This window comes from Microdochium trichocladiopsis (genome assembly GCF_020744255.1).
Source record: "Microdochium trichocladiopsis strain MPI-CAGE-CH-0230 chromosome Unknown B0I36scaffold_2, whole genome shotgun sequence".
In the NCBI taxonomy this organism is placed as follows: Eukaryota; Fungi; Ascomycota; class Sordariomycetes; order Xylariales; family Microdochiaceae; genus Microdochium; species Microdochium trichocladiopsis.
The window spans coordinates 491,542-517,542 of record NW_025763545.1 but is presented as its reverse complement, the minus strand read 5'-3'; the positions used below and the strand labels follow the sequence as shown (position 1 = coordinate 517,542).

The window sequence follows — 26,001 nt, the reverse complement described above, 5'->3', positions numbered from 1 at the left end:
AGCTATTGACAGGGCGGCTGGTCGTGTTGTTGTCATGCCACTTCCCGGCGAGCAACTGCCACAGCACTGCCGCCCTGGTCTTGGCATTCTGCAACCTGCACACGATTTGCACCGCTTTACTGCGTAGGCCCTGCACGCCCGCATGATCGTCGATATATCGATGACTAGCCGCACTGATCAGCCACATGGCACCACACGGTAGGTAGGCCAACGGCCGCGCTTTCCCGCGTGCCTGTGCCTGTGCCTGTGCCGTCAGAACAGAGGCGGTCTGTTGGGAATGCTGAGACATTGCTTGACAGGCCATGCCAGCAGGAGCGACGATGCCCCGCGCCAGGGACAAACCGGGCGGGTGATGTCGAACTGATGGCCAGGGTGAGGCTTGGCACACCTGTTCGAGGGTGACGACACTGCATTAGTGTCAAGGTGCGGCTCGTACCGTTGGTCAAGACGTCACTCATGGCCTTGCAGAGATGGCCATGCCATACCCATCACGAGCAACCAATATCCTCGGGCGGACAGACTACGCTGCCTATTCGATATCAATAATTTCCAGCACAGGCAGGGGTTCCTCGCCAATACATACTGCGTATGCACTGCAGCGGGGGCCGAGACCGCGCTTAACAACCCCTGGCTCCTGATCCGCTCCGATCCTGCCTGCCCGCCCTAGTAGCACGTGGCTCGTGGCTGCAAGCATGGGGGTCTTGATGGATTCACGCGTCATTCCTTGCAACGCCAATCTCCGGCACCAGTTGGGCGACCCTATCAGTCACGACAAACGACTCGGCCGCAGGTCCGAGTATGCCGGCCCTGCAGCCCTGGGCTGTTGTACAAACCAACATTCGCGGATCCTCTGGCAGGGAACCCTGCCGTGCAACAGAACCTCATTTCCCTTCGATGCGAACCCTGGCTGCCTAAGGGGGGGCCGGGAGACATTGAGGACGTGGCCCATGGCAAGTCAGGGTCCTTCGTCTTACCTCCACCAACAAAAACAAGGCCCGATGTCAAGTAGACACTCGTTGATATGTCGACGGCCGCTTGTACTGTTGGATGAAACATGCGTTACCCTTGCCTGCAGGGGGTGGGGGCATTCTGCAGTCGACTATTGCCCATGTCAATGGCCCAACATCCGCATCGGCGAACACCGACAACACGAACGATCAAGCGCAGGCGTGATGTGCTCGTCGCCCAGGCACCCGCTTCTCATGATGGATAGTCGAGCACTTAAGAGGGAACCCCGGTTCGCAGCTCAACCGTGCGCAAACAGACCTGGCAGCCAATGAATTGTTATGGATGTGTAGTGGCTCTGTGTGAGGTAGGGCACGCACGGGCAATTTCAGCGCAATCTGCCTTAATGTGGTGGCAACGTCGAATGTTGCATCAAGTCCAAGTCGGACGCCAGGACCTGTCATCTGCCGAAGATGCAGAAGCCACATCATCAGAGTGCAGTCAGTGCCTGGAGCCTGAAGTCGGGATTGCCTCCGACCCGACGTTGAGCTAATAGCTAACGGCCCATGCTGCTTCGGCAGAGCCGGCCACACACGGCTGTGCGCTTGTGAAATCCTTCCCCGTCGTCTTCTTGATTCTATTACAGGGTTGTTCTCCTTCGTTTCCACTTTCGGCAAGCAACCACGGGACCCCTCCATGGCCTGACGACAATAGCGCGCGCGGACGGGCGGAAGGGATTACTAGTCTATCCGATCATGCCCTGCCCAAACCTTAAGATTATCAAAATCCATTCACAGAACGCAGCTTATCAAGGTCCCTCGGGGCATATCCGCCTGCCTCTGGTCATCACTCCCAGGATGGTGAGCTTCTAGGCATGCATGCCTGCATGCCCTGTCGTCGCTAGTCACGCGGCGGGTGGCCCGGACGCCGCTTTGCATTAAACGTCCCGGAACATCCCAGCATCCCCGGCTTTGTCAGGCCTATTGGTCTTCCGTCAAGTCAACCCTTGTGCCCAGAAGATAAACAAAAGATCCTTCATCTTCATCCAGCCTGGCAGCAGTTTTTCTATCATCACTTTTTGCACCTGGCGACCAGGAAACCCGCGTTCGGAAACTCCAGATTGACGTCAAATACTGGCTGGAAGCACGCAAACCAATCACTGGCTGCCAGATACGTTTTGCCCACCTAAACGATCCCGAAATAGCAATGTCACAAAACGAACCCGAAGTAAGCACCTCAGTCCCTCGTTTCAGAAAAGGCCTTATGAGCTGACCATCTCTAGCCAACTCGAGCCGCAAATGAAGAGAGCTGCAACTCTTCTGCGATGGTCCACTACGCAGAGGACGAGAGTGGGCAGTACCTTGAAGCATATGGTCACAAATTCCACGCATCGGGCAACATCTATGTGCCCTTTGACGAGGAAGAGCAGAGACACATGCACGCACGCCACAAGCTCCTGCGAACGTGTCTTGGAGGCGCGCTGACTAGTACTCGCCTTCCGCCCGACACAAAAACAATCGTGGATATTGGCACCGGCACCGGGGTGTGGGCCATCGAGATGGCGGCCCGGTATCCTGGCTCCACGATAATGGGAATCGACATCTCCAAGATCCAGAGCAGCGTCGTACCCGGTAATGTTCGGTACCTCATCGCGGACATTGAGCAGCCATGGGAGATGGCAGACGACTATGCAGACTTTGTCCACATGCGCGACATTACGGGTGGCATCCGGAACTGGCCGGGTCTGGTGAGCCAGGCGTTTCGAAAACTCAAGCCCGGCGGCGTCCTAGAGATGACGGAGATGCGAACCACGATACACGATTTTGACGGCAAGTTTGACGACGCGGATATATGCCCCTCCTTCACGAAGCTGTTTCGGACCCTCTACGAGAGAGTCAACATGGACTTTGATCCGGCTCCAAAGTTTCCGGAATGGCTCCATGCCGCCGGGTTCGAAAACGTCAAGCAGCGCATGGAGATCCTCCCGATTGGGGATTGGGCAAAGGACGACCAGCTTCGGCAACGGCAGAAGCTGGTCAACAACCTCGTCATGCAATATTTGGGTAGGAAAGCGTGTGCTCTCTGTGTGTGTGTGCGTGCGTGGCGCGTCTCTTATCTGCGCCTTGTCGCTGACTCTTGTCTGTGTCTATCAATAGGCCATCACTCGACCATGATCTTCGCCGGCGCCGGCTACGAGCAAAAAGCATTCGACGAGCAACTAAGCGCCATCAAGCGGGAGCTGTTCGACTCGCAACAGTCAAAACCATATGTCATGGCGTAAGCAGACCCTTTGCCACACACACACACACACACACACACACACACACACACACACACACACACACACACACACACAAAATATCTTGCAGAAAAAGCCCCGCAAGCCCCTCTCCCCGCCCTTGCATTAGTCTGGAGGTTTAGTGATCAGCGAGGTTTTGTGACTAATGGCCGAATCTCGTTGCTCCAGGGTTTTTACCACGGCTAGGAGACCAACCACGACCAGCGACTTAGCACCCCTCTGAAGGAAAGCCTGTGTCCCAAGGTTTTAGCTGCCACTACACTACGTACACTACACACACCTACACCAATCTAGCGCGACCGCCTCGGATGACCTCACCCGCACTTGCATGCCAAATTTTGACGATCGTCCGTGGTAGTGCTGTGCAAGCTTTAGCAGAGAGCGTGCACCCTTTCCCTGCACCAGGTTCCACGCTGCGCCAAGGCTGCACGGATTTCTCTGGCTGCCAAAGTCGGGGAACGTGCTTCCAGGCGAGAAGTACTTACTTTAAGTAGTCACATCACACGGCCACCCCTAGCAATGCTGCTGGTCATGTGGAAATCGCCGCGGGCAAGAGCAAGCGCCAGAGTCTCCTCGCGATTTTGACCCGTCTGCAGCTCCGACGAAGCACGTCCTCTAGCACAGAGCAGAGTCACAGAGAGTGTATGGTTGTTGGCCAGTAGTAGTAGCATGATGCCCCCAACTACCCACTGCTCAGGCTGGGGAGCTCCCATTGTCGGACGTGGTGTTGGATGTGTGTCGTCCTCATCCCATGCAACCTTCAGCTGTTGAAAATGCAGAACCGTGTGTTCTATCCAGCTGCGTTTGGGCAAACGTCAAGCAGGAAGCACTGGCACCCTCCTAGGCAGAGCTGAATCACTGCCTTCTACTCCAAAGAGGGGGGGGGGGGTTCACACGACATACTACAGCAGCAGCAGGAGAGGCCGACTAACTCGAGATGTGAGAAGGATTCCGGGTTTGTAACTTCAAATGTGAGGAACTCATTCTCTCTTGCCCCGGATCACTGGGCAGACAGGCTCCACATCAACAGCACCGACGGTGTAACAACCATTGATGCGACCTTGAAAGGCCATCGCCGCCCAAGGTCCCGCGTCGACAGCTGCTCGGCTACCTTCAAGGTGAAGGTAGCGGGGGCTCAACTGCCAAGGCGATAGAAAGGGCGCAGGGAGTCGAGACGTCCTGGTGGACTAACTGGCCATAGGCAGAGCTCTGCCGAAGAACCGGAACCAGTGTAGGCGTGACGGCAGCGCAAGAGAGACGATAGACACAAGACTTGGAAACTACCATGACTCGACTCAGTTCCAGAATTGTGCCCGGTTTGCCACGGACAACTGCTCATCTACCATAATTTATCGATTGCGCCGAAGCAGCTATATACCTTTTGCTGCGGTTACTATCATTACACGTGCGACGGCTATGACTGTGCAAAGAACTTAACCCTCCTACTGATTTCGACCCCACTATTTGGCCTTTGTCGCTTGGCCAGGATCAATCTTTAATGAGAAGTCGACGTAAGATGTGCCTTGGTGGATGGAACTCGTCGAGATGATGTCAATGTCTAGGTGATATGGTCAGCCAGGAACTCGTTAGAGTCGTGAAAAATGCGCGGGGCCCCATGAGACTAGGACAGCATACCGTTGTTGGCGTAGTCGAACACATTGTCCTCTCGAAGACCGCCGCTGACTTCGATCAGAAACTCGCGCTTGCCCCGCCACCGCTCGCGCAGGCTCTTTGCCGCGACCTTGACGCCAGCGCCAGTAAAGTTGTCCAGCATGACGATGTCTGCACCAGCGGTGATGGCCTCGTCGGCCTCCTCCTCGGACTGCACCTCGACCTCGATCTTGAGCGCGAAGCCGCCGACGGCCTTTGCGGACTTGACGGCGTCGGTGATGCTGCCCCTGCTCCAGACGTGGTTGTCCTTGAGCATGATCATGCTGCTCAGGTCCATGCGGTGCTGGTCCGCGCCACCGACGAGCATGCCGTACTTTTCGACGAGGCGGAAGCCGGGGGTCGTCTTGCGCGTGCCCGCCAGGACGCCGCGGTAGCCTGCACTGCGCAGGCTGAGGACGAGGTTGCGCGTGGCGCTGGCAATGCCGGAGCAGCGCGCCAGCAGGTTGAGGCCGACTCTCTCGGCGAGGAGGAGACCTCTGGCGGGGCCGGTGACGGTGGCGACTTTTATCTTGCCGGAGCCGTCCTTGGGGCGGTCGACGTAGGAGCCCTCGGGGGCGTGCCACTCGACGGAGCAGCCGCACTGGCGGAAGACCTCGTCGAAGAAGGGGACGCCGGCGATGATGCCTGCGCTCTTGCCCCAGAGGGTGGCGGTACGGGTGTCGTCGCCGACGACGAAGCCGCCGTAGTCGAACGAGGGCGTGTCCTCGGCTAGCCAGGTTGTGACGGTGGCCTTCCAGCTCGGCGGCAGGAGGTGCTCGAGAGAGCCCTGGTGGATGGCGTGATCGGGCATGATTGCGGGCGTCGGTGGGAGACGATAAAGATGAAGGATTCAGCTTGATTTCCGAGCTCAAGGGATATGCGCGGTTGGGCAAGCCGTTGGCTGCTGTCGAAAGCTCTTGCGATGCGGGGGGTGCGGAAGGTGCGGGTGCGGCTTGCGTCGGCAGCTGAGCAAGGAGGGAGCGAGCACCGGTCGATGGCTTGCCGAGACAGAGACGTGCTGGGTCTCCGTGTTTCGGGTGAGTACAGAGAATGTTCTTGTTAGAATAAATACGGGGGGGTTGAGCTTGCCAACCGCCGGAGTGACAAGGCAAGATTTCGAGGGCGGTGGCATGTGTAAGGGCCGGCTCGAGTCGGAAGCTGCACCCTTCCGGCGGGAGATCCGGGGCCGAAGTCGCAGATGCCGCGGGGTCCTTGCACCCTGACGCAGCTGCGTGTGGGGAGTCAAGTCACAGGCCCAGGCCCGGATCAGCCTCGGCCAGGCGTTGCCGCGCAAAATGCTGCGGGTTCCATTGTACAAAGCCAAGTGCGTGATCTGAAGGAGATGGTTGCATTCAAGAGTTGCATGTGCTCAGTCTGGACAAAAAGGGAACAGTCGGGTTGCAAGATAGTAGCTCCTGCCCGGGTTTCATGGGCAGACGTGCAAGGAAGGCGCACTGGAGCAACCCAGATATGTGCGCAACGTACCTAAGCCGCTTACTCTGAGGGCGCATACACGATGCAAACCTCGCAGTTTCACCTCTGCCCAGTCACTGATCCTCCGAAACCCAAGCGTCTCCCTGCAACGTTCTGTTCATTAGCGAGTTCATTCTTCTCGTCTTGACCAGATTGCATCGCTGAGAGGGACCAGAATGCTTCATCAACATAGCTGATGGGGTATGCCCCCGTGGTCTCCTCAATATCGTCCATCGATGTCTTAGACATGGGTTACACTGGTTCATCGCATAGCCTCCTGCCCCGTTCTTCTTCTCTGCCTGTGCCAGACACCATTGGCAAATCTATCGTCACGACTTCTTGACGATCTCGGCCCACGACTCGACCTTCTTCGGATATAGCACGATGCCACCAGCCGACACCACAGGTGTTGCAGCCCTTGCTTGCGGTGACGAGGCTACTTCGACGCCTTCCACCGCCATGTCTACGATTCGAGAATCGTCACATGCAACGACCTGTACTTCACTTTCTCCTACGGAATCATCTCCTCGTTCGGTTTGTGTCTATCGAGTACGCCGGCCGGATTAGTCTAGGGTCTGGTTCTCCACGTCAGAGGAGGTAGGAGTTGCTGCTCTTACACTTGCGTCAACCATGGATGATTTTGAGGCTATCCAAGCAGGAGAAACCGGACTCAGAGACAGCGGTGCTGGCCTCGTTGGGAAACGTCCACACCTGTGAACAGACTCTCCGAGAACGACCAGTGGTGTCTCTGGTGCCGGGGCTGTTCCCATGTCATGCACGCTCTCTGGGTGGTGGACGCTCACAGCTTCTCCAGCCTCCTCAGTCCTGGGCATCAATGCTCCTATCAGGTCGGCAGGTTGTGTCATGCTCAGATGAATCTCATGCTTGACCTCGTCAAGCATGACCGGCTCGCCCAGCCGCAAGACGCATTCGGCATTTGGCTGAGTATACCTCTCTACCCACGCCTGCTTGATAGCATGGACCATGTGGAGGTGCTCGAAACGGATATTGATGTGTAGATGCTCGGGCGTGTCCTGCACCACGTCTCCGTACGCAGCAAAGTTCAAAGGTTCTGAGGGGCCCAGCAGGTGCGGAGGTCTATGGATGGCGCGAAACCGGCATATCATCTCGTTCCTGCCCTCGGTGGTGATACACCTGTCAGTCGATGCTTTGTTTGTGTAGCAATGCGACGCGGCATGCAAAGGCAGATGAGGGCTGTCTAGATCGAAGAAACACGGTAGCGACCGTGGATGTGACCTGATGGGAAGAGATCTTGTACACTGCCATGACGTTGGTCCTCCCATCCCTGAGTTCCCTGGCAATGCTTCCCCTGGCAAGATTGCTGGAGGCATGAACGGAGTCGTCGGCGAGGTGGCAGGTCCTGCTACCGAGGTGGACCTTGGCATAGTGGGAAGCATTGAAAAGGATCTTGTGGACGACGTGCTTATGGGCGAGTGCACTGCAAATGTCTTGAGAGTTTCCAAAATGGGAGTGCTCTTCTGGGCCTTTATGGTCTCGGCGGACACTTGCTGCGGTTCTGGTTCTCGCTCGTGCTTGGGTGCCCGGTCTGGCGATGGCAACGAGAGTGGCATAGTTGCGTGTGCGTATCTGTGGAGCGATATCTTGATGCAAGGTGTACAAATGAAATCGTGCTGTCTTCAGTCGTCTTGGCTGTTCTTGCAGTAGGCCGGCAAGAGGCGCCGGAGGGAGCACTCGTATGCGCGGGCGGGAGACAGTGGATGAGGTGAGCCGTGCTCTGATACAAGGGCAAAAAGTATCTGGAAGGCAAGCTGACTATGCTCCAACGAGGCTTTTGTCGTTTCGCTCTGGTCTTCATCCGAGGACGCGGTTTTCCGAATGTCCAGAATGTCTGTTTGGTCGCAATCGGTCACTGTTTGGCGGCCTCGGAGTCGCAGGTGGTAGATAGCCACGCAAACAACCTGAATAAACAAAACAAATCCTCGGTCATATTGTGCTCATCGAGACCTGGGGACTCACCCGGGAGTCGGATGTTGTCATTGAGCGAAGCAATCCAGCGAATCACTCGGGCGGGTGATTTTTGGAAGTCGATGGACGATTGATACTCCATTGTGATCAGGCAGCCGTAAATCCACGCCAGGGTCATTCACCACAACACTGGCTGGTTATCCGACGTGGTTGCCTGGCACAAACAAACAAAAAAAGTCGACCGCCGTTGCTGTGGTTATTATGAGGTTTGTCCCGACGTATGTCCCTGGCTGTGTTGTGGCTCAGGCGACTGATGCTGCATCTCCTTGCCCTGGGTGGCCCTTGCGCCTCCCGAGCTGTGTCGAGCTGTTCTGCCAACGTGTGAACTTTTCTTTGGAATCTTTTTACAAATAGTCGGTCAAGCAGGAACTTGTTCCCGTTGAAATCCCATCATCCTCCATCCCGAGACCTGCAACAAACCTGACGAAGTTTTGACGGTCCGGTTGGCGTGGCATATACATATCTATTACTGATATTTTTACCCCTGCTGACTGAAAGCCCGTGATCTGTTCTGGTCGGAGTGTTCTGGACAATGAATACTAGCCACTCCCATTCTTTTGCATATACACTCGCTCTCCTGGGCGCGGAGACAGTTTATGTAGATTCAAAATCTCATTTGACAGGGTCTGTGTGCATCCCACGCGACAGGCACTTTGGAAAGACTCGTTCAAATGCTCTGAGACGACGGGAAGAGTTCGGAGATGCTTGGGTTTTCTCGCATGGTATTATGAGTGCAGTGCTATGTTATACGGGGCTGCAGCCGGGCCATGGTCTCCTTGTCGCTGGGCATGTGCCGGGCGCAGACCTGGACAGGTGATTATGTCGGTCGCCTTTGTACTGAAGCATGGAATATGTTATGGTCTAGCAGAATGAGAGCCGAGTGGTTTAGTTTTTTATATTTCTTTTATCTATTTGGCTATAAATATCTCTCTCGACGGCTCAATATTGGGCTTTGTGTATCACTGAGAGTATGCATGCAGTAGCCCGGACCTGGATTTGATGGATGACAATGAGAGCTTGCGTCTTGTCTTTGATCGGGACAGCAATACATTGCACGTGTGTGTGTGTATAGACAAGTTGTCAGACACCTTTTGTTCGCTCGAGCGCCAACTAGTGCCTTGTCGATCTCAATAGACGGCTCGGCATGAGCGGTTCGGGTTCATGACAACGAGGCCCCCAACACATTACACGCATAACATTTACAAAGTCGCGTGGGTCTGCACTCCCACCATCGCACAGAGATCGGTCAATTGCAAGTCGAATGGCCTCGGGATTGAGGGATTGCGGCATTGTTCCGCTTGAACGATGGCCATGTGTTTAGTTCTAGCAGTGTTCCGGTGGCCAAAATTGTTCCGCTAGGACCAGGCCAAGTTTGGGAGTCTCAATCCCCCAGTGGTGCCGTGCGGTCACCCCTTTCACACAAGGAACCTTGCGGCTCGCGATGCCCTCACGATGTCCCGATCCAGCGCGGCAAAGCTCGATGCCCAGTCCCGGAGCCGATGAGAACGAGTAGGTCACAGACGTCGCGTGGTCCGGCAGATAACCGGCCTGGCAATTCAGCGTGTAAATCAGTCATGGCACTAAGCCACAGCAAGGTGAAGAGTGACGAAGACGGAGCGGTGGGTTGTATGGCGCTTGCGGAGCATGCCGCAAGCCTGATTGCGCAAGGCCCACGACACGACGCCCGGCGGTGACGATGGCATCTCCTCATCCCTAACCTTCTTTGCCTGTGAGGGAGGAAAGGCGCGGGAGGCTAATGGCAACTGACGGGTGGGACAGGATCATTACCGCCAGAGGTTGCCTGTCGAGCTAACTCGAGAGATCGACTCTGTCTAGGGACTAATCTGGCTCCTAGCCTCTGGGCCGGGCAGGACCCTATTGAAATGATTCCAGAGCGCGCCCGCCCGCTGCAGCAGTTTGTGCGCGTGATGTTGGTGGTGCTGTGTGGCCCACGCATGTGCGCATGTGCCGCACAATGACGTAGCTGGCAGCCGCCAGCGCGGCTTGGCTTTGGAATCCTCGGCCATTGAAGGATCCCTGGCCCCCGTCCTGGGCTGCTGCTGCTGTGAACAGGAGGAAGCAGCAAAGCCTTGTGTGACTGGCGGTCTTTGCCTGCTGGGGCGTGGTACAGAGTAAAAGAGTGTGTGCGTGCTTGTCGCAACACCAAGTCGAAATGTCGAGCAGCTCGTCGCAGCATCTTTCCCACACGGTACAAGGTGCAATGGGACACTGCAAATGCCCTCAGGTGTGCGCCTGTGCTGCAAGCGGGCGGCCGGGGTGACCCCTGAAGGTTAACTAGCGCTTCGGAGAAACAACAGCAAAAAGTGATGAAAAAACAAAACCAGGCAGGCAGGCCAGCAGCAGCCGAGCGGGCCGGCCCCACCGCCTGTCCCTATGACGACACTTTGCACCCGCTGCTCTTGCATCCTGTCTGTCTGTCTCTGCTTCTCGCTGCCAAATCGCCAGGCTCAGTCTACATCATCGAGTCGAACAGCCGCGCACCCGTGGGGAAAGCCGCTAAGGCATAGCTTGCGCTCAGACGTGGAGCCCGCCGCCAGTTCGGTCGTCTTGTTGCTTCACTGAGCCGGTCATTTCCCCTTCCGTCATCCCATCTGCGTCTGGTGCTCCCTCCAGGGTCTTTGTTGTTGCCCGGCGCCCGCTCTCAAATAACCACGGCCCACCCCTGCCAATATCTGCTCTTCTTTCGCTGCAACCACTGTCTTCCTCTTCCTCTTAATTAGTCTGCAGCAGCAGCAGCAGCAGCGACAGCGACGAGCAGCCACTCACCCCCTCTGGTTCCCTTCTCCCCAGAGGACGACGACGACAACAACAAAAATAATAGCAACACCTAATCTAATATACCAAGTGTGACCACCAGCAACACTGCCATCATGGCCGCCAACGGGATCCGGGCGATTGTCGCCATGGTCCTCCTCGCGGGCGCCGTCGTCATGACGCTCTTCGTCTTCCTTGCCGGCGTCACAAACACCATCCCCTTCAGCAACACCTACTTCCTCCAGTCAGAGACCCAGGGCATCACTGGCGCCCGCCAGGTCTCCCAGTGGGCGTACTTCTACATCTGCGCCCCCGGCAACGTCGACTGCAGCGGCGCCTGGCCCGCTCCCTCGGTCGGCTGGGCCTGGTCCTCGGGTGCCCAGGGCGTCCCGGCAGAGCTCATTGGCGACTATGGCAACGGCACCACGTCCATGTACTACTACTACATGTGGCGCTTTGGCTGGGTCACCTACCTCATCGCCTTTGCCTTTGCCGTCTTTGCCCTGCTCGGCGGCTTCCTCGCCTGCCTCGGACGCCTTGGTGCCGCCTTGTCCGGCCTCCTAGCCGGCTTCAGTCTATTCTTCTACACCATCGCCGCGTCTCTCATGACCGCCACCTTCGTCAAGATGCGCGACGTTCTCCAGGCAAACGGCCACCCGTCGTCCATTGGTCAGTACGGCTTCGGCTTCACCTGGGCCAGCTTTGCGTGCGTCTTCCTCGCGACCATCATTTTCTGCATCGGCGTCCGTGGTGATGGCTCGTCCAGCATGCGCCGCCGCAAGAGCACTCGCAGCAGCCGCAGCCGCAGCTCCATCGGCAGCCGTCGCGTCAAGGACGACTACGCCTGAAGAGATTGCGCTTCCCGCAAAGCCGAACTTGCCGACGTGCGCGTGGTGTTGTCCTTGTCGCGGAATGGCTCTGTTGAAGCGCTCGTCGCAGAGAGACACGACGAGTAGTCGAGCGCGCACACTCATCGCTACTCGAGCAATCCGCGCAGACCGACACCAGTAGAACACTTGAAACCACCAAAAAAACACGACCCTAACGTCTAATGTCAATCACCATCTCCAAGCCCCCACAAAAGCCATAATACCACCCCCAACGGCTCCGTCTGCACAATTTTCGTCTCTTCGTCCACCGCCCTTCCTTCAACAGGTGCGGTCTGGCATGACGACGGACGGCGAAAGTTTGGGAATGGAAATCCAATCACGAAGTCCAATGTCTCTCGCTCTATACATGATGATATATACCGGTGCCATGTCACCCCGCGATACCAATCTAGCAATTGTACATATCTACCCAAACATGATTTTGATTTAGCCATGCAAGTATATATACACACATGCTCTCAAACATTCATAGATTCCTGTGACCACGTCGAGATTTATTCCGGCTATGTGAATTCTCCCGAGGCCAAAGTGATACGCACATACACACAGGTATCGTCACCAACTGTACAACTTCAAGTAGGAAAAAAAGGGATGTGGTTTGAGCCATGACATCATCGCGAGATCCAGTCCCGGATGCTGTGTTTCCATTTTTCTATGGCCTCGTGTTGTGTGTTTGCGCGCAATGTGTATAACGCTGTAACAGGTTTTTGCCCAATAAACTTTGAAAAAGAAAAACTCCTGCCCTCTATGTTGCTTGTTGCAGGAGTCATGAGATAAAATGCCACTCCACCTCCACTTTCCGTTTCCGTTCCTTTGCTCAACCCGACCCTTCCACAAAATCTGTCAAACACCCCCTTTCCACATTCTTCCGCTTTACCTCCACGCAACAACCCCCAACTTTCATCCAATGCTATACTCTCTCCGCATGCGGGCTTGCCAGCGGACTTACTTGGTCCAGCGGAGCGGCATGCAACGGCGGCTTCGTCGCGGGCTCGCCGTACTCGCCCGCCACCTTCTTCGCCAACACGCTCTGGACCCAGGCTGCGACCTCGGCATCCTCGGTCGTGGACCGGCTGAGGTCGAGATTGTTTGCCGCGTTCTCCAGGGCCTGCGCGCTGGCATCGTTCTCCTCTTCCTCCTCTTCCTCTTCCGTGATCGTTTCCGGCTTCGCCAGGCTTTGCAGCCACTCTGACGCAAGCAGCGCCTGATACGTCGGGCGGAGCTTGGGGATCTTGTTCAGGCACCCGTGCACAAACGTCCGAGCAGTTTCGGAGTATCCCTCCTCCGGGAGATCCGGGGGCTCCCCATCAACAATCGCCTACAGTATATGTGTTAACTTGCATCGTCTTTAGATCGCTCAAAGGCTGAGTCACTTACGCTGAGCTGGCTGAAAATGGTGGCAGAGACGTCCGGAGGGTAGGGATATTTGCCCATGGCACACTCGATGATAGTGAGACCCAGACTCCAGATATCGCTCTGCACGCTATATGTGCCGTCTGAAGCGCCCTGCGTCATGAAACTGCCGCCGGAAATGCGTTCGGGGGCCATGTAGCTCTGGCAACCGATATTTGTCTTGGCAATACTGGCGACCAGGTTACCACTGACACCAAAATCGCAGATCTTGACTTGGCCCCGAGAGTTGGCGAGGATATTCGTTGGCTTGACGTCGCGATGGATGATGTTGTGTTTGTCCTTGAGCTCTTTCAGGCCCATGACGGTGCAGTATGTGATCTTCTGCAGAACAGTCTCTGGGATGCCGCCAGAGTAAAGCTTGTCGATTGAGCCACCGTCCATGTACTCCAGACACATGTAGACGGCGCTCTCCTGGAAGAATGCTCCATAAAAGTCAATGATGTATGGCGAGGCACACTCGTGTAGGATGACCAGCTCCTTCAGGATTGTGCCAAGCTTTGCCTCGTCGAGCTCCAGTCGAATCTCCTTCATAGCCATTACTACGCCGGAAGCAGCCCCTTCGTCCTCGCCTGCTGCACTTGTATCCGATAACGAGCTAGTCGACATGTTCAGCCTGGCCGCACCAGAGAGTCCGGGGCCAAACCGAGGCACGCGCGGTTTTGAGTGTCGGACTTTGTAGACGGTACCGTAGTTACCCTTGCCCAGCTCGTCCAGCTTCTCAACCTCGTCGAGTGATATCCTGAAGACGGTTCCATCTTCGAAGTTGACGCCCTTGTTCGTTATGACAGCCTTGTTCTTGAATGTCAGATAGCCACGTTCCGAATCGATGTACTCTTCAAACTGCTGCATCTGGTTTGTTGGCTTTGGCGGCGCAGCGACAGCGGCAGGTGCTGAGCCCGGGGCCCCACCACCTCCCTGGATGTCAGAAAGCTTGAACTTGAACTTCTTGCCAAGGCGATTGCTGGGAAGTGAAGGTTCTGATTGCGCCGGAAACGAGGGGGTGGGTCTCTGCGGCGGTTTGAAGCCAGCCGGGATGCCTCCTCGTATGGCGCCCCCAGGTGCAAACCCGCCGTTGCCCATAGGGTTAGTTGGCGACTGCGAGGGGACAGGACTCAGACCTGAGCTTCCTTGACGTGACAGGTGAAAGGCCTTCATCTTGGCATTCAACCCAGCAGGAAGCTGGCCCGCTGACATTGTAGGTGGGGGCATCGGTCGCCTGGCGTTGTTGAGGAGGCCCATGTGTGTCGATGAAGCGGACATCTGGGCGGCGGTGGCTTGTGGGTCGGACACAGAGCGCAAGGACGGTACCCTCTTGGGGATGCCATTCGGGTCTGGAGAAAATGGCTCATTGGCCTGCTCCTGAGGTGTTGAGGCTTCAGAGTCGGTGAACGAGCCTGGAGTGGGAGGATCTTCGATCTCGTCCGGCGTCCATTGCGGGGGGTTGACAGGATTGGCCATCGTGGAGATTTGAGGTCGGATCACGACGGGTTTCTGCTTTTTCGGGTTGTGGGTAGGGCGAGCAAGAGATGTTCAGCCTAGCGTTTCATACCTGCTCACTCATGATTTGTTAGAATATGTGAAGGAGAACGTTCCAGGTTGTGACGACCTGCAGACTGCTTGAAATGCGCGCGCGGCTGTGATACAGCGACGGATGGATCTGGGGTAAGAGATTTGGAAGTCGCGTACCAGAGCTAGGAGCTGCCTTCAAGGAGACAGAAGCCCAATGCCCTGCGCCTGGGAGAGCAGGTCGGCAGATCCGATCGGGCGCTGAGAAGTTGGGCGCGCGATCTTGACAGGGGCTGTCACAATCGAAGTCGAGGCAGTGGAGGCCAGCAAGGGCGGCGGGAAAGGTGGGATAGTTGATCTGCAGCGGCAGAACTCTAAATGCTGTCCACGGTAAGAACTGCTGTTGGGAGGCTATGCAAAATCGACGTCGAACCAGCTTCGTGCCAGGGACGGCGGGAAGGACGAAGTGGACGGGCGCAGCGTGGTGTCTGGCTTGGAGGTCGGTATGGAGGGGCAGAGAACGTCGGCGAGATGTCTTTCGGCCCGGGCCAGGCTCGGAGGCCTTTGGAACAAGCTGGGGCGGGTTCTTAGAGTTGTGGGTTTCCTGCAATGACTGATGAAGGCGTCGAAGGGCAAGCTACACGGCCTGAGGATGAGGATGAGCTCGCAAGAGCGATGGGCAGGCGGATAGACGAGTCGATTTGCTTGCGGGCGGAATGGAACCCCAGAATGATGCCTCTGCTCTTACGTAGAAACGCGGGACGGGAGGACGTGTACGGTGATGTCAGCAGGGCGTTTCCCCCGTGCGCCGCAATTCAGCAGTATCCCAGGCACTGCGCAAAGGTGCGGGAATGGCACAGCGTGAGTGTTGATGATTGCGCACTGTGTCTACACCAAGTAGACAGGCGGGGTAGCAAGGTGAGAGGTGCCATACTGTACGAGGCACTGCTGCCACCGTCAATCCCATGTCCGCCCTGGCCAAGATCTCTACTTCATGGCGTAACTAGAGGCGTCGTTGTGCCTGGCAAAAGCCACACGTCTTCAGATAAGCATTACACGGCGCAACGGTGTTCTGGCGGTCACGTCAGAGGCCACCTCGTGACAGCGACCTTCTCCAGGGGTGTGTCACTTGAGGCTCTCCAGGTCCCTTGCTCGGCTCGCTTGCTTCCGTTGACAGCCTCCATGGACTTCTTAGCCCAGCACCCCCAACGGCACACATGCCGCCACTTGAAATAGACTGCCAGACGAGCATGAAGATCTCGGCCATGCAAGCTAAATCATTGTGAGTACAAGGTTATGTCAAGACACATCGCACGTGGCCGGCCGAAGCAGATGCCCAGACACAGCACAGTTCTCCAACTCTACCGCCAGGCCAGCCTCAGGCCCTCGTATACCAAATGCTTACGATCACAAGAGCGTACATGCCCATCCTACGCCATGCATATTCCTCCTCTTTGCCGCGTCGTCAAATTTATCCAGGCCGGTCAGACCGAGCGAGCGGCAGGGCAGATTCTGGCGCTCGACACCACTGATGGCGAGTCCCAAGCACAGTGCACCTGTTGTCCTACGTGTCGGAGGCGATATTCCGGGCATGCAACCAATGGGCACAGGGAGGTCAAGCCAAGAATACCACTATCGCCCACTTTCGCCCCTGGGGATTACGGCACAATGATGTTGATGGCTTTTGCTGCGCGGAGATGGTTGGGAACGTCCCATGCCAAACTCCACCCGCTGCCATGGCGCCTCCCCTGGTCTCAGTTGTGGGGAAGGACGCGGTACCGTACAGCGCTGAGGAGAGTGTCTGCCGTCTACGTCATCGCCCAAGACCCCGGTGTCGTTTCACGTTGACACAACGTCTGAGCAGGGCAGTGGCTGCTGGCCCGGACCGGGTGGAGACTTGGATCTGTTTCCTATTGCCCATGCCAACTATCTGGTTGAAAGCGAACGACGAGGGTTTCGGCCAGGGGGGATGGGGGGGGGGCTTCTCGAATCTTGCCTTGGTCGCTTAGCAAGCTTATCGAGGCTGTATCAGGGAGCCCTGACAAATTGTGTGGTTCGGATGTGCTCCCGATCTGTCGAGGTTCAGGAAATGGAGGACCTGGGAGTCCTGGTCACGGAGGCGAGGACCAGCTTGAGTGAATGAAAGTGCAGCTCCTACACCCAGTAGACATTTCCTGCAAGCGCAACACAGCCTAATGATCTGGAGGCCTAGAAGCCCAAAGGGTTTAGAGAGGACCCAGAATGCTACTCGTCGGCAAAGCTTTGCGACAGCTCAGTTCAGGAAAGAACAATGTGCCACGTGGCAGGCGAAAGGTACAGCTCATGGCTGCCAGGAGTGATCCCGGAGCTAGACAAAAGTCCAGGCTGTAATTTGACGTAGCTTTTCGCCAGTGCTTGGTTGTACTCTAACCAGTCGTGCCGGCATACGAGTGGCTTTTGAGTAAGACGGTGCAGCTCAGAATGCTTCATTGAGCGGGTGTGCCGATCCATAACCAACAACTGGGTTGGCAGGGCTGATGTGAGCAGAGATAAGGACAAGATCCAGACACGGCTGTCTTGATTGCTGGCAATCAATTTCAGGGCGCAGGACAGGGGCTGCGACTGGTCCGGACAAACGTGCCTAGATGTTCCTGACCAATTGGCTGCTGACCGCAGCATCTAGCCTCCCGGGGACAGGCATTGGAGTCGGACCAGCGATGCACTCTGGAGAGTTAAAAAGTCAGACCATGTCTCTCCTTGACCCGCTGGCCAGCGACGGAGTGACGAAGGTGTTCTTGGCACCCTCGCCCTTCAAGGCTGGCCCAACCCCCCAAGGCGCCAAGCGCAGAGCTAAGCACATCTCGCCTGCCCTGAAGGGCACTCTGGAAGCGTTAGGTTTGCATGAATGTAACAGGCGGCCTCAACGAGGGCTCTCCAAGTCGCCGTCTAAGCTGCCCGTGCTTGCGTAACGCAACCCTGCAGCCCGCAGGCGCCTCCCACACAGCCGCGCCCGCTAGGGATGCCCAGGCTTGGCCCGCAGGCAATCGTCCGGCTCTGATCTTGTTGCATCATCTCCCGGTCCCCACGGTGCCTTACCTGCTGCCTGTCTGTTCTCCCGGTCTTTCCGTCATTCTTTGTTCTGCAACAACATCTTGCCCTTGGCGCCTCACACTCCTCAAACCCGACAGACTGCTTTGCCTCGTGGTTGACGCCAATTGACGATTCTCAACCGCCGTGTGCAGAAGAAGCTCACAAGCACCCTGCCCTATTTGCTGGGGGTCCTGTCGTCAGCCTCGCTGCAACTTTACGTGCCTTGCGCGTCGCGACCATAATCGCCACCCCTGCCGCCCGCACCTGCATCCTATCACGGCTGATCGTCCGCTTCCTCCGCGTCACAGCTTGTCTTGCTCTTGCTCAACACCAAGACGATACTACTTTGGGGTCAAAACTGTACATTCGCAATCGGCAATTCTCAAGCAGCCGGTCCTGTTTTCTCAAATTCCACAAGCAGTTCCACGCCATCGGACAGCGCACCACTTGGACTTTTAAGCATCCGCGGCATACGCCGGAACCTGTTGGATCAGCACCTGATAAGGTAGTCCACCGCAGCCAACGCATTCAGCAGGCGTTGCACCTGTCTGTGCGACGACCCTTCTCTTACAGTTGTCCTGCGAGCAACAGCAGCAAGTTTCGCCTCCGTCACATATATCAGCCTCCGCGCGGGATACCCGCAGTCTGCTTTCGATGGCCTGGTCCTTTACCTCGCCGACCTCATTCCGCTTGAACAATGGATCCGATACCTGGGCAGCGTCCATGTCGCGGGCGGCGCCGGTCATGGAGATCATGAAATCGCACGAGTCGCACCCGTCCATCGATCGCCTTATCGTCTTGGTGTTTAGTGCGGTGATGGAAGTGGTCTGTGTCAGTCTGCCAGGTTATATCATTGCGAGGCTCGGTCACTTCGATGCCGACAAGCAAAAGTTCATTGCCAATCTGAACGTCATGCTCTTCACCCCATGCCTTGGTAAGGCTTCTCCAATGGCTCGGACTTGTATGTGGAAGGACTAACCAAGTATTTTGCAGTCTTCACGAAGCTCGGCTCACAACTAAATGCCGAAAAGCTGGCTGACCTCGCAGTCATTCCGGTCATCTTTGTGGTGCAGACGCTCGTTTCATATGCCGTCTCTGTGGTCGTATCCAAGTTACTTGGCCTTGGCAAGCGCCCTTCAAACTTCATTACTGCCATGGGTGTTTTTGGTAACTCCAACTCGCTACCCATCTCCCTGGTGCTTTCGCTCTCAGCTACCCTCAAGGGCCTGCACTGGGATAGAGTGCCCGGCGACAACGACGACGAAGTTGGTGCGCGTGGCATCCTCTACCTTCTTGTGTTCCAGCAGCTTGGGCAGCTTGTCCGGTGGAGCTGGGGATACCACGTCCTCCTCGCGCCCAAGAGCAAATACCCCGAGTATCAAGTCGAGACAACAGAGGAGGGCAGATACAGAGACGACCCTACCATGGATGCTTCGCGGGAGACCTTGATCCCCGGGCTGGACGGCAGCAGTCGTGATGAGCACTACGGTACTGAGACCTCGAGCGAGTCGGATGGCTATGAGCCTGCCGGCCGCACTCCCGTTGCAGGCTCCTCGCGAGTATCGCTTCACGACCCGAAGAACAAGAACGTCTCTCCTCCTCGGCATCACCTGGAGCCTAACAGCGGGCCTTTCGCTACTCCTTACGAGCAACCCGACGACGACATTCTATCGTTCCCACGGATGACAGACTGCCACGAGCCAGTGGAACCTCAGCATGGCATCAAGGGTCAATGGGCTCGGGTCAAGAGGACATGCCACACTAAGTGGGTCTCGTTCAAGCAGTCTTGCTCATCCACGTCAAGGACCGCGTGGGCGAAGCTCCCTGCGCCCATGCGAGTTGCTCTGTCTGCCATCGGTCGGGTGTCCGTTCGCTTCTACAACTTCCTCTGGGAGTTTATGAACCCCCCACTCTGGGCCATGCTCATCGCCATGGTTGTGGCCTCCGTTCCCGAGCTCCAGCGCATTTTCTTCAAGGAGGGCACTTTCGTGAACAACAGTGTCACGAGCGCCATCACACAAAGCGGTGGAGTCGCTGTCCCGCTAATTCTGGTCGTGCTTGGTGCCAACTTGGCCAGGAACACCCAAGGCCGCGAGTCGCACGATCCCGAGGAGGAGCGGATTGGCCGCAAGCTGCTGATTGCCTCTTTGGTGTGCCGCATGCTTCTGCCCACGCTCATCATGGCCCCCATCATTGCTCTCTTTGCGAAATATGTTCCCGTCAGCATTCTGGACGATCCAATCTTCATCATCGTCTGCTTCCTTCTTACCGGCGCCCCAAGCGCCCTCCAGCTTGCCCAGATCTGTCAAATCAACGAGGTCTATGAGACTGTCATGTCTCGCATTCTCTTCCAGAGCTACGTTATCTGGTAAGTCCCACAGTGTCACGATCTCAGGTTGAACACAAAGACAAAATGCTAACTGCCGCTCAGGATATTGCCTTCCACGCTTGTCCTGGTGATGTTGGCGATGGAGACCCTCGAGTGGGCAAAAACGTAGACTAGCGTTCCACTTTGGTCTTGTCGCATTCCTTTTGTCTTGTGCCTTGTGCTTGTAGTGCAGTCTCTCTTGCAACTTGGGATCGTGGGAGGTATACAAAGAATGGTTTAGAAGGATTGAGCGCTCAGCAATGGGCTGATTACTGGGCCACCATGGCAGCAGACGGATGGAAACGCCCTGCGCGGATCGAGTCACGGCCAGCATTATTTTGAGGCAATAAATGTGCCCTCGTGTATTTTCCATGTAGCATTTAGTTTGCATGCAAGTAAAGCGATGCCTACAGTCATCTTTCTCGCCTAGTCTCCGACGGCTTGTCTGTCATGTGCCACGAACCCCAGTCGACACCGGAGCAATCACTGCGGATCTGCATGGCTGGACCAGAATTGAGGATGCGAAATGGCCAGGCACATTTGGACCCACCCGGAGCATGCGTGCTGCAAGGCAAGAGCGCGGGCGGGTCTCGACGACGCCTGTCGTCATCACTGGCTGCCGAACGGTTTCTGCACGCAACGCGCAAGGTCGCAATCCAGCAGCCATGGATGTCACGATCCCGTAGTCACGCATTTCTCTTCCCCTTCCCGTGCCGTGTCGGAGGCCGACTTCTGGTGGACTTCCTCCTTTACTCCTACCACCCCTTGGTGACAGATACCACTTTCATCACTCATCAGGCAAGCTCTATCGGCAAGACACCCTCCCGACCTCGGCCGGCACCGGAGACGGCGGCAAAACGAACAGTGCCTTTCAAACGCCTCGTCCTACCGATTTACCCTCCCAGACTCGCCGAACACGATTCCACCACGTCAGACGCATTCAATTGGCGATACGCGGGACTGTGTCTGGTCCACGTTCGCTGGTCGCACACGGCCTGAAGCCGCCACTCGCACGTCTTCGTGACGCAGACGGACCAGAGCAGCTTGTTGCACCATGTCTCGTCGACCACCCCCCAGGCTGGACTCGCGGATGGGCTCCAAGGGCTCCTTCCGTGCCGGCTCTCCATTGCCCACCCTGCCGCGAGGTCCCAGCCGTAGCATCCTTCGCCGCATCTCAACACAGTACCACTACCAGACGTTCCCGACCCCTCCGCCGCGGAGCTCCGGCAGACGACGCGCGGGCTCCGGTACCGAGTCGCCCGGGTCTTATAGCGAGCGCCGCGGCGGCAACGACGAGGAAGACAATGATGACGGGGACCGCGACGGCGAGGCTAGTCCGTTACCTTGGAGGCAGCTTGCCTTGCTCGCCGTGCTGTCCCTCGCCGAGCAGACTGCGCTAAATTCAATATCGCCGTACCTGCCAGAGATGATAGAGTCCTTCCCCGGGGTAGAACCGGACCAGGTCGGCCTGTACGTGGGCCTGCTGGCCTCGGCGTTTGCGCTGGCGCAGCTCCTCACGAACCTGGTCTGGGGATATCTGTCAGACATTATCGGGCGGAAACCCGTCCTGCTCACGGGGACAACGCTGCTGTGCCTGTGCTTCACCGCGTTCGGGTTTTGCTCAAAGTACTGGCACGTCATGCTCGTGCACATTGCCATGGGCCTGCTGAACGGCAATGCCGCAGTCGTGCCCACGTGTCTCGGCGAGCTGACGGATCGGACGAACCAGAGCCGCGCGTTCATCTGGCTGCCCGTTGTGTACAGTCTAGGAAGCATCACGGGTCCTGCGCTAGGCGGTCTACTCGTGGGGACTGTGGCTCCCGAGAGGTTCCCGTACCTAGCGCCCAACATCCTCAGTGCAGGCCTCCTCGCGGTCAGCGTGGTGGTGCTCGTCCTGGGGTTCGAGGAGACCCTTGACGAGCAAGGGGAAGGCTATGAAGCTCCAGAGGTCCTCGAGTGGCTACGCACGTGGCTGGACCGAAGCAAAAAGAACAAGGGCGAGCACGACGAAGACGATTACGACGAAGACGAGCGACGACAAGACAGCGAGGACAGCGCTTTGCTCGGCCCCAACGCCGCAGATGAAGGTGTCAGCAACAACGATGACGACAGCGACAACGGCAGTGATGACGACCGAAAACTACCAACGGACCCAGAGACTTGGAAAGAGATCTTCAACCGCACCACCGTCGTGCTTCTGCTGACGTTCCTCATCTTCCAGCTGTCCAACAGCTCCTTCAACAGTCTATATCCGATTTTCGCATCCGGCGACCCGCCGACGGGGCGCGGCCTCAAGGCCGGCGTCATCGGGGTCACTTTATCGGTCGCGGGACTCTTCACCATCTTGTTCCAGCTGTTCGTGTTCGGGCCGCTCAAGGCTCGCCTAGGCAATGTCGGGACCTATCGGGGTTCGCTACTAGGCTTTGCTATCAGCATGGCGCTCATGCCTTTTATCGGTTACAAGGACAGCGAGCCGCCCTTTGGGTTTGGCAGCAGCAGTTACTGGCTGTACGTCGAGGCTGGCTTTATTCTGGTGGTGAAGAATATCTGCGCCGTGGGCGGGCTGTCGAGTGCCATGTTACTTGTGAGTCATCTTTCTTTCTTTGAGTCTTTTGTCTCCAGATCAAACAGCAGCTCTCAAGGCAGCTAACTGACGCTTTCATTTATTTCCAAAAACACAGGTGACAAACTCGGCCCCTTCGCACGCGAGCCTGGGCACGCTGAACGGCATCGCGCAGACATTGTCGGCGGCCGGGCGCAGCGTGGGACCTTTCCTGTCAGGCGCGCTCTTCACGCTGTCCACCAGGCTCGACATGAAGGGCGAGGCGCTGGCCTGGGGCTTGTTCGCGGGGATATCGCTCGCGGGCTGGGTGGGCACTTTCGCGATCCACGGGGCTGGGCTTGAGAGCACCGACGACGGGTTTGAGGATAGTGATGGCGAGAATGGCGAAGGTGATGAGGAGAGGGGTACCGGAAGAACTTGAAGAATGAGAAGAGAGGGGGATTACAGTATAGCTTGGCGGCAGATTGGCGAAAACAATGTGTTTGAGCTTTTTGAAAGTGCTGCCGTCGTGCACACGTCCTCTCAACTTGGCTGCTTCCGTTTAGGACAAACTTGGTCTAATGCACCAAGAGGGACAATTGAGCTTTTGTATATAAGGAATGTATGTGTTCCTGGCTGTAGTGGATAGGCTTGAAGTTGGGCCTCTTATCGAGAACTATGCTTGTCTCGGGTGATATTGATATCTTGGAACAGAGGATTCGATTCATTGCATCGGATAATCTCAAGTCTTTAAGGTCTAAAGGGGAGGATTGGGAGCGTGTTAGCGCGCCGTTAGACGTTAGACGTTGGAGAACCGGACAGGTCTAGCGTGCGTTTCAAAGCGACGTTTTAAAATTTTTGACAGGACTGACTGACGGGCACGGCAAAGGGGGGGGGGGGGCTTTTGATATATAAAACGACATTCGACCACCGTAATGGGAGAGGAGAAAGTACGCCACACAGACACACACACACACACACATATTGGCTCAAGTGCAGGACGGGAAACCCTTGCACCACATACGACTTGCTGATTGCGTACAATGTCTCTATCCACATCTCACCTAGTGTATGTGTGTGTGTGTGTGCAAGTTCAAAATCTCTGGGACCAGGTAATATGAGGCTGCGGGCCACGTAGAGGTTTAGCTCCGCTCAACTGGGGGATCGGGCCAGAAAATAGACCAGCTTGCCTCGACCGAGCTGTGCTGTTGCTGCCCACTGCCGCCCTGCTACCCCTGCATGCACGGACACATACGAGACGATCAAAAATAAAAATAAAAATATTGAAAATAAACTTGGTGCTTATTGAGTCCAACGGGTTTACTCAGAGTGCTATTGGGCAGTCACGTGCTTGCTGCTCGAGCATCGGACGGTCATCCTCTTCCTCCTCCTCCTCCTCCTCCTCCTCCTCCTGCCCTCGTTGGTGCTGCTGCTGCTGGCTGACACAGAAATGGCCTGGTTGTTTCCTCCCAAGCGTCCCATAAAAAGAACCTTGGGGGCGGCGGCGGGGCGGAAAGCGCGGGGGGAAGGGGGGAGAGCGGGCGGAAGTGGGAATTTGGTGGTGGGGGCCCGGCGCCGGTGGAAGGGGCGGAGTTCCGGACAACCCCGTGCACGGCCCGGCTGCCCGTGCTTCTCTCCCTCTCCTCCCCGCCCTTATCAATCCGGGCACACTCTGTCATCAATATTTCTTGGGTCCACCTCGAGGACCGCTGTGGATTATCAGTACACGGGAACGCTATGGACTATCAGAACACGGGACGCTGTGGATTATCGTAACACGGGGGAGGCGTGTAAGGGCTAGCCCCTGCGGATGCACGGCTCCTCGTATGGAGCAGGCGGGCGCCCGCCCACCGAATTAGCGGTAAATGATGATCGAGGTGTTGACGCGCGGGAACGCGGCCCAGTCGGTCAGTCCATGGTGAGAGATAGTGGTAAGTGGTGGTAGTGGTCAGAGAAGGGCGCCCCGAGGAGAAACAGAATCCCCAGGCAGGATGCAGGTATCTGTACGTATGCATGCGGGGGCGCGGTTCGTCTTCAGCAGCGAGATGGCGCGAGAGAGAGTGAAGCCGCTTTGCTTACCTTATTCGCGCGCGCACACACGTAGTTAGGGGATAGGGGCAGGGACAGGGAGTATATGCCTGGTGGGAGGGGATCCGTGCTGGGCGGAAGCAGTCCGGGCGGGTATGCTAGATTGCGGACAGCGATAAAGGGCCGGGCCGGGAGTGCGTGAGTGTATGTGCATGTGAAGGTACTGGATTGCTAGCTATCACTGTTGCGTGCTTGGGTACGTATCCATGGCGGCGGTCTGGTGACATTCTGGAACTTTTGTTGCACGGCCAAGGTCGATAGATCGCGAAGGCGGCGTCGATAGAGCACCTGCGAGACGTTTGTGTGGGTAGTGCTGCGATGCGTTTTGTCAGCGCCGTCTCGCTGACAAACCCCTGCGCGTTCTTGGCAGCCTGCACGGCCGGGACGACTTGCGGTAATTACAAGGGTTTACTTAAGGCATTTGTCGTGCTGCCGTAACACAAGCGTGGGGTCCTGGTCGATCATCGGGTGCGCGCTAGCCTCGCTAGCCCCCGGGGTTTGCTGTGTGGGCCTGCGATCCCCGATCCCCTTCCTGGTCTGGTCGCAACGGCACCGACGGCCGAGGACGACAGCATTGAGAAATGTGAGATATGGGAGGGCGTCGGCTGGTCACTTGCGCGGAGGACGCCGGCAACAAGGTGCGAGAATAAGAAAAAACAAGGAAACAGGTGAGCAATGAGAAAATGGGCAATTCCGAACAAGGCACACAGGGCATCCTGATTGGCAGGCAGTCCGCGTCACACCGTCCGCGTCACACCAAAATGGGCAAGAGAAGCAGGTAGTTACGACGAATCTCGTGGCGGAGTCACGTTCAAAGAAGCTGCGACGCGTGCTTTAGGCAACGGGTGGCGGACTGGACGGTAGCGCCGTCAGTGGCCGACGAGTCCGAGAGGCAGTGTGAGTAAAGATGAGTCAACCTGCCAATGCGTATGGTCTCGCTCTGGCGCAGCACGCCGAGGCAAGAGGCGAGAGTCGC

At 56.8% G+C, this 26,001-nt stretch overlaps 8 protein-coding genes across 8 annotated transcripts; 5 read left to right on the top strand and 3 right to left on the bottom strand.

The window, feature by feature from the left end:
• Positions 1–2,017: 2,017 nt before the first annotated feature.
• On the top strand, positions 2,018–3,603 carry B0I36DRAFT_62930 (S-adenosyl-L-methionine-dependent methyltransferase). The gene is made up of 4 exons (XM_046163120.1): positions 2,018–2,172; positions 2,228–3,008; positions 3,102–3,222; positions 3,413–3,603. Exons 1-4 carry the CDS (start codon positions 2,152–2,154, stop codon positions 3,465–3,467), a joined length of 978 nt encoding a protein of 325 aa, XP_046016331.1. The 5' UTR covers positions 2,018–2,151; the 3' UTR covers positions 3,468–3,603.
• Positions 3,604–4,704: 1,101 nt separating this feature from the next.
• Positions 4,705–5,705, bottom strand: B0I36DRAFT_371844 (Quinolinate phosphoribosyl transferase; the record flags this gene model as incomplete). The annotated part of the gene is made up of 2 exons (XM_046160055.1): positions 4,705–4,802; positions 4,880–5,705. 2 exons carry the CDS (start codon positions 5,703–5,705, stop codon positions 4,705–4,707), a joined length of 924 nt encoding a protein of 307 aa, XP_046016330.1.
• Positions 5,706–6,539: 834 nt separating this feature from the next.
• Positions 6,540–8,061, bottom strand: B0I36DRAFT_62918 (uncharacterized protein). The gene is made up of 2 exons (XM_046163119.1): positions 6,985–8,061; positions 6,540–6,909 (listed from the first exon to the last, which is right to left on the bottom strand). The coding sequence occupies exons 1-2, from the start codon at positions 7,957–7,959 to the stop codon at positions 6,697–6,699; spliced, it is 1,188 nt and encodes a 395-aa protein (XP_046016329.1). The 5' UTR covers positions 7,960–8,061; the 3' UTR covers positions 6,540–6,696.
• A 3,204-nt stretch (positions 8,062–11,265) lies between these two features.
• On the top strand, positions 11,266–11,997 carry B0I36DRAFT_345359 (actin cortical patch SUR7/pH-response regulator pali; the record flags this gene model as incomplete). Its single annotated transcript, XM_046156350.1, has 1 exon — positions 11,266–11,997. One exon carries the CDS (start codon positions 11,266–11,268, stop codon positions 11,995–11,997), a length of 732 nt encoding a protein of 243 aa, XP_046016328.1.
• Positions 11,998–12,949: 952 nt separating this feature from the next.
• B0I36DRAFT_358939 (map kinase) lies at positions 12,950–14,910 on the bottom strand (the record flags this gene model as incomplete). The annotated part of the gene is made up of 2 exons (XM_046158047.1): positions 12,950–13,357; positions 13,417–14,910. 2 exons carry the CDS (start codon positions 14,908–14,910, stop codon positions 12,950–12,952), a joined length of 1,902 nt encoding a protein of 633 aa, XP_046016327.1.
• Positions 14,911–15,934: 1,024 nt separating this feature from the next.
• Positions 15,935–17,021, top strand: B0I36DRAFT_62872 (uncharacterized protein). The gene has a single exon (XM_046163118.1). It carries the CDS (start codon positions 16,255–16,257, stop codon positions 16,804–16,806), a length of 552 nt encoding a protein of 183 aa, XP_046016326.1. The 5' UTR covers positions 15,935–16,254; the 3' UTR covers positions 16,807–17,021.
• Positions 17,022–18,681: 1,660 nt separating this feature from the next.
• On the top strand, positions 18,682–20,525 carry B0I36DRAFT_236058 (auxin efflux carrier; the record flags this gene model as incomplete). Its single annotated transcript, XM_046149441.1, has 3 exons — positions 18,682–18,961; positions 19,021–20,395; positions 20,459–20,525. 3 exons carry the CDS (start codon positions 18,682–18,684, stop codon positions 20,523–20,525), a joined length of 1,722 nt encoding a protein of 573 aa, XP_046016325.1.
• Positions 20,526–21,449: 924 nt separating this feature from the next.
• On the top strand, positions 21,450–23,379 carry B0I36DRAFT_371841 (major facilitator superfamily domain-containing protein; the record flags this gene model as incomplete). The annotated part of the gene is made up of 2 exons (XM_046160054.1): positions 21,450–22,979; positions 23,077–23,379. The coding sequence occupies 2 exons, from the start codon at positions 21,450–21,452 to the stop codon at positions 23,377–23,379; spliced, it is 1,833 nt and encodes a 610-aa protein (XP_046016324.1).
• Positions 23,380–26,001: the final 2,622 nt, after the last annotated feature.

Bases quoted from the DNA above. Each gene is read 5' to 3' on its own strand.
- B0I36DRAFT_62918 (XM_046163119.1), bottom strand. From the start codon at position 7,959: ATGCCACTCTCGTTGCCATCGCCAGACCGGGCACCCAAGCACGAGCGA. The intron at 6,910-6,984 runs GTAAGAGCAGCA...CGTACTCGATAG, and splicing joins CATCCATGGTTGACGCAAGT to ACACAAACCGAACGAGGAGA.
- B0I36DRAFT_62872 (XM_046163118.1), top strand. From the start codon at position 16,255: ATGTCAAGACACATCGCACGTGGCCGGCCGAAGCAGATGCCCAGACAC.
- B0I36DRAFT_62930 (XM_046163120.1), top strand. From the start codon at position 2,152: ATGTCACAAAACGAACCCGAA. The intron at 2,173-2,227 runs GTAAGCACCTCA...GACCATCTCTAG, and splicing joins TGTCACAAAACGAACCCGAA to CCAACTCGAGCCGCAAATGA. The intron at 3,223-3,412 runs GTAAGCAGACCC...TCGTTGCTCCAG, and splicing joins TCAAAACCATATGTCATGGC to GGTTTTTACCACGGCTAGGA.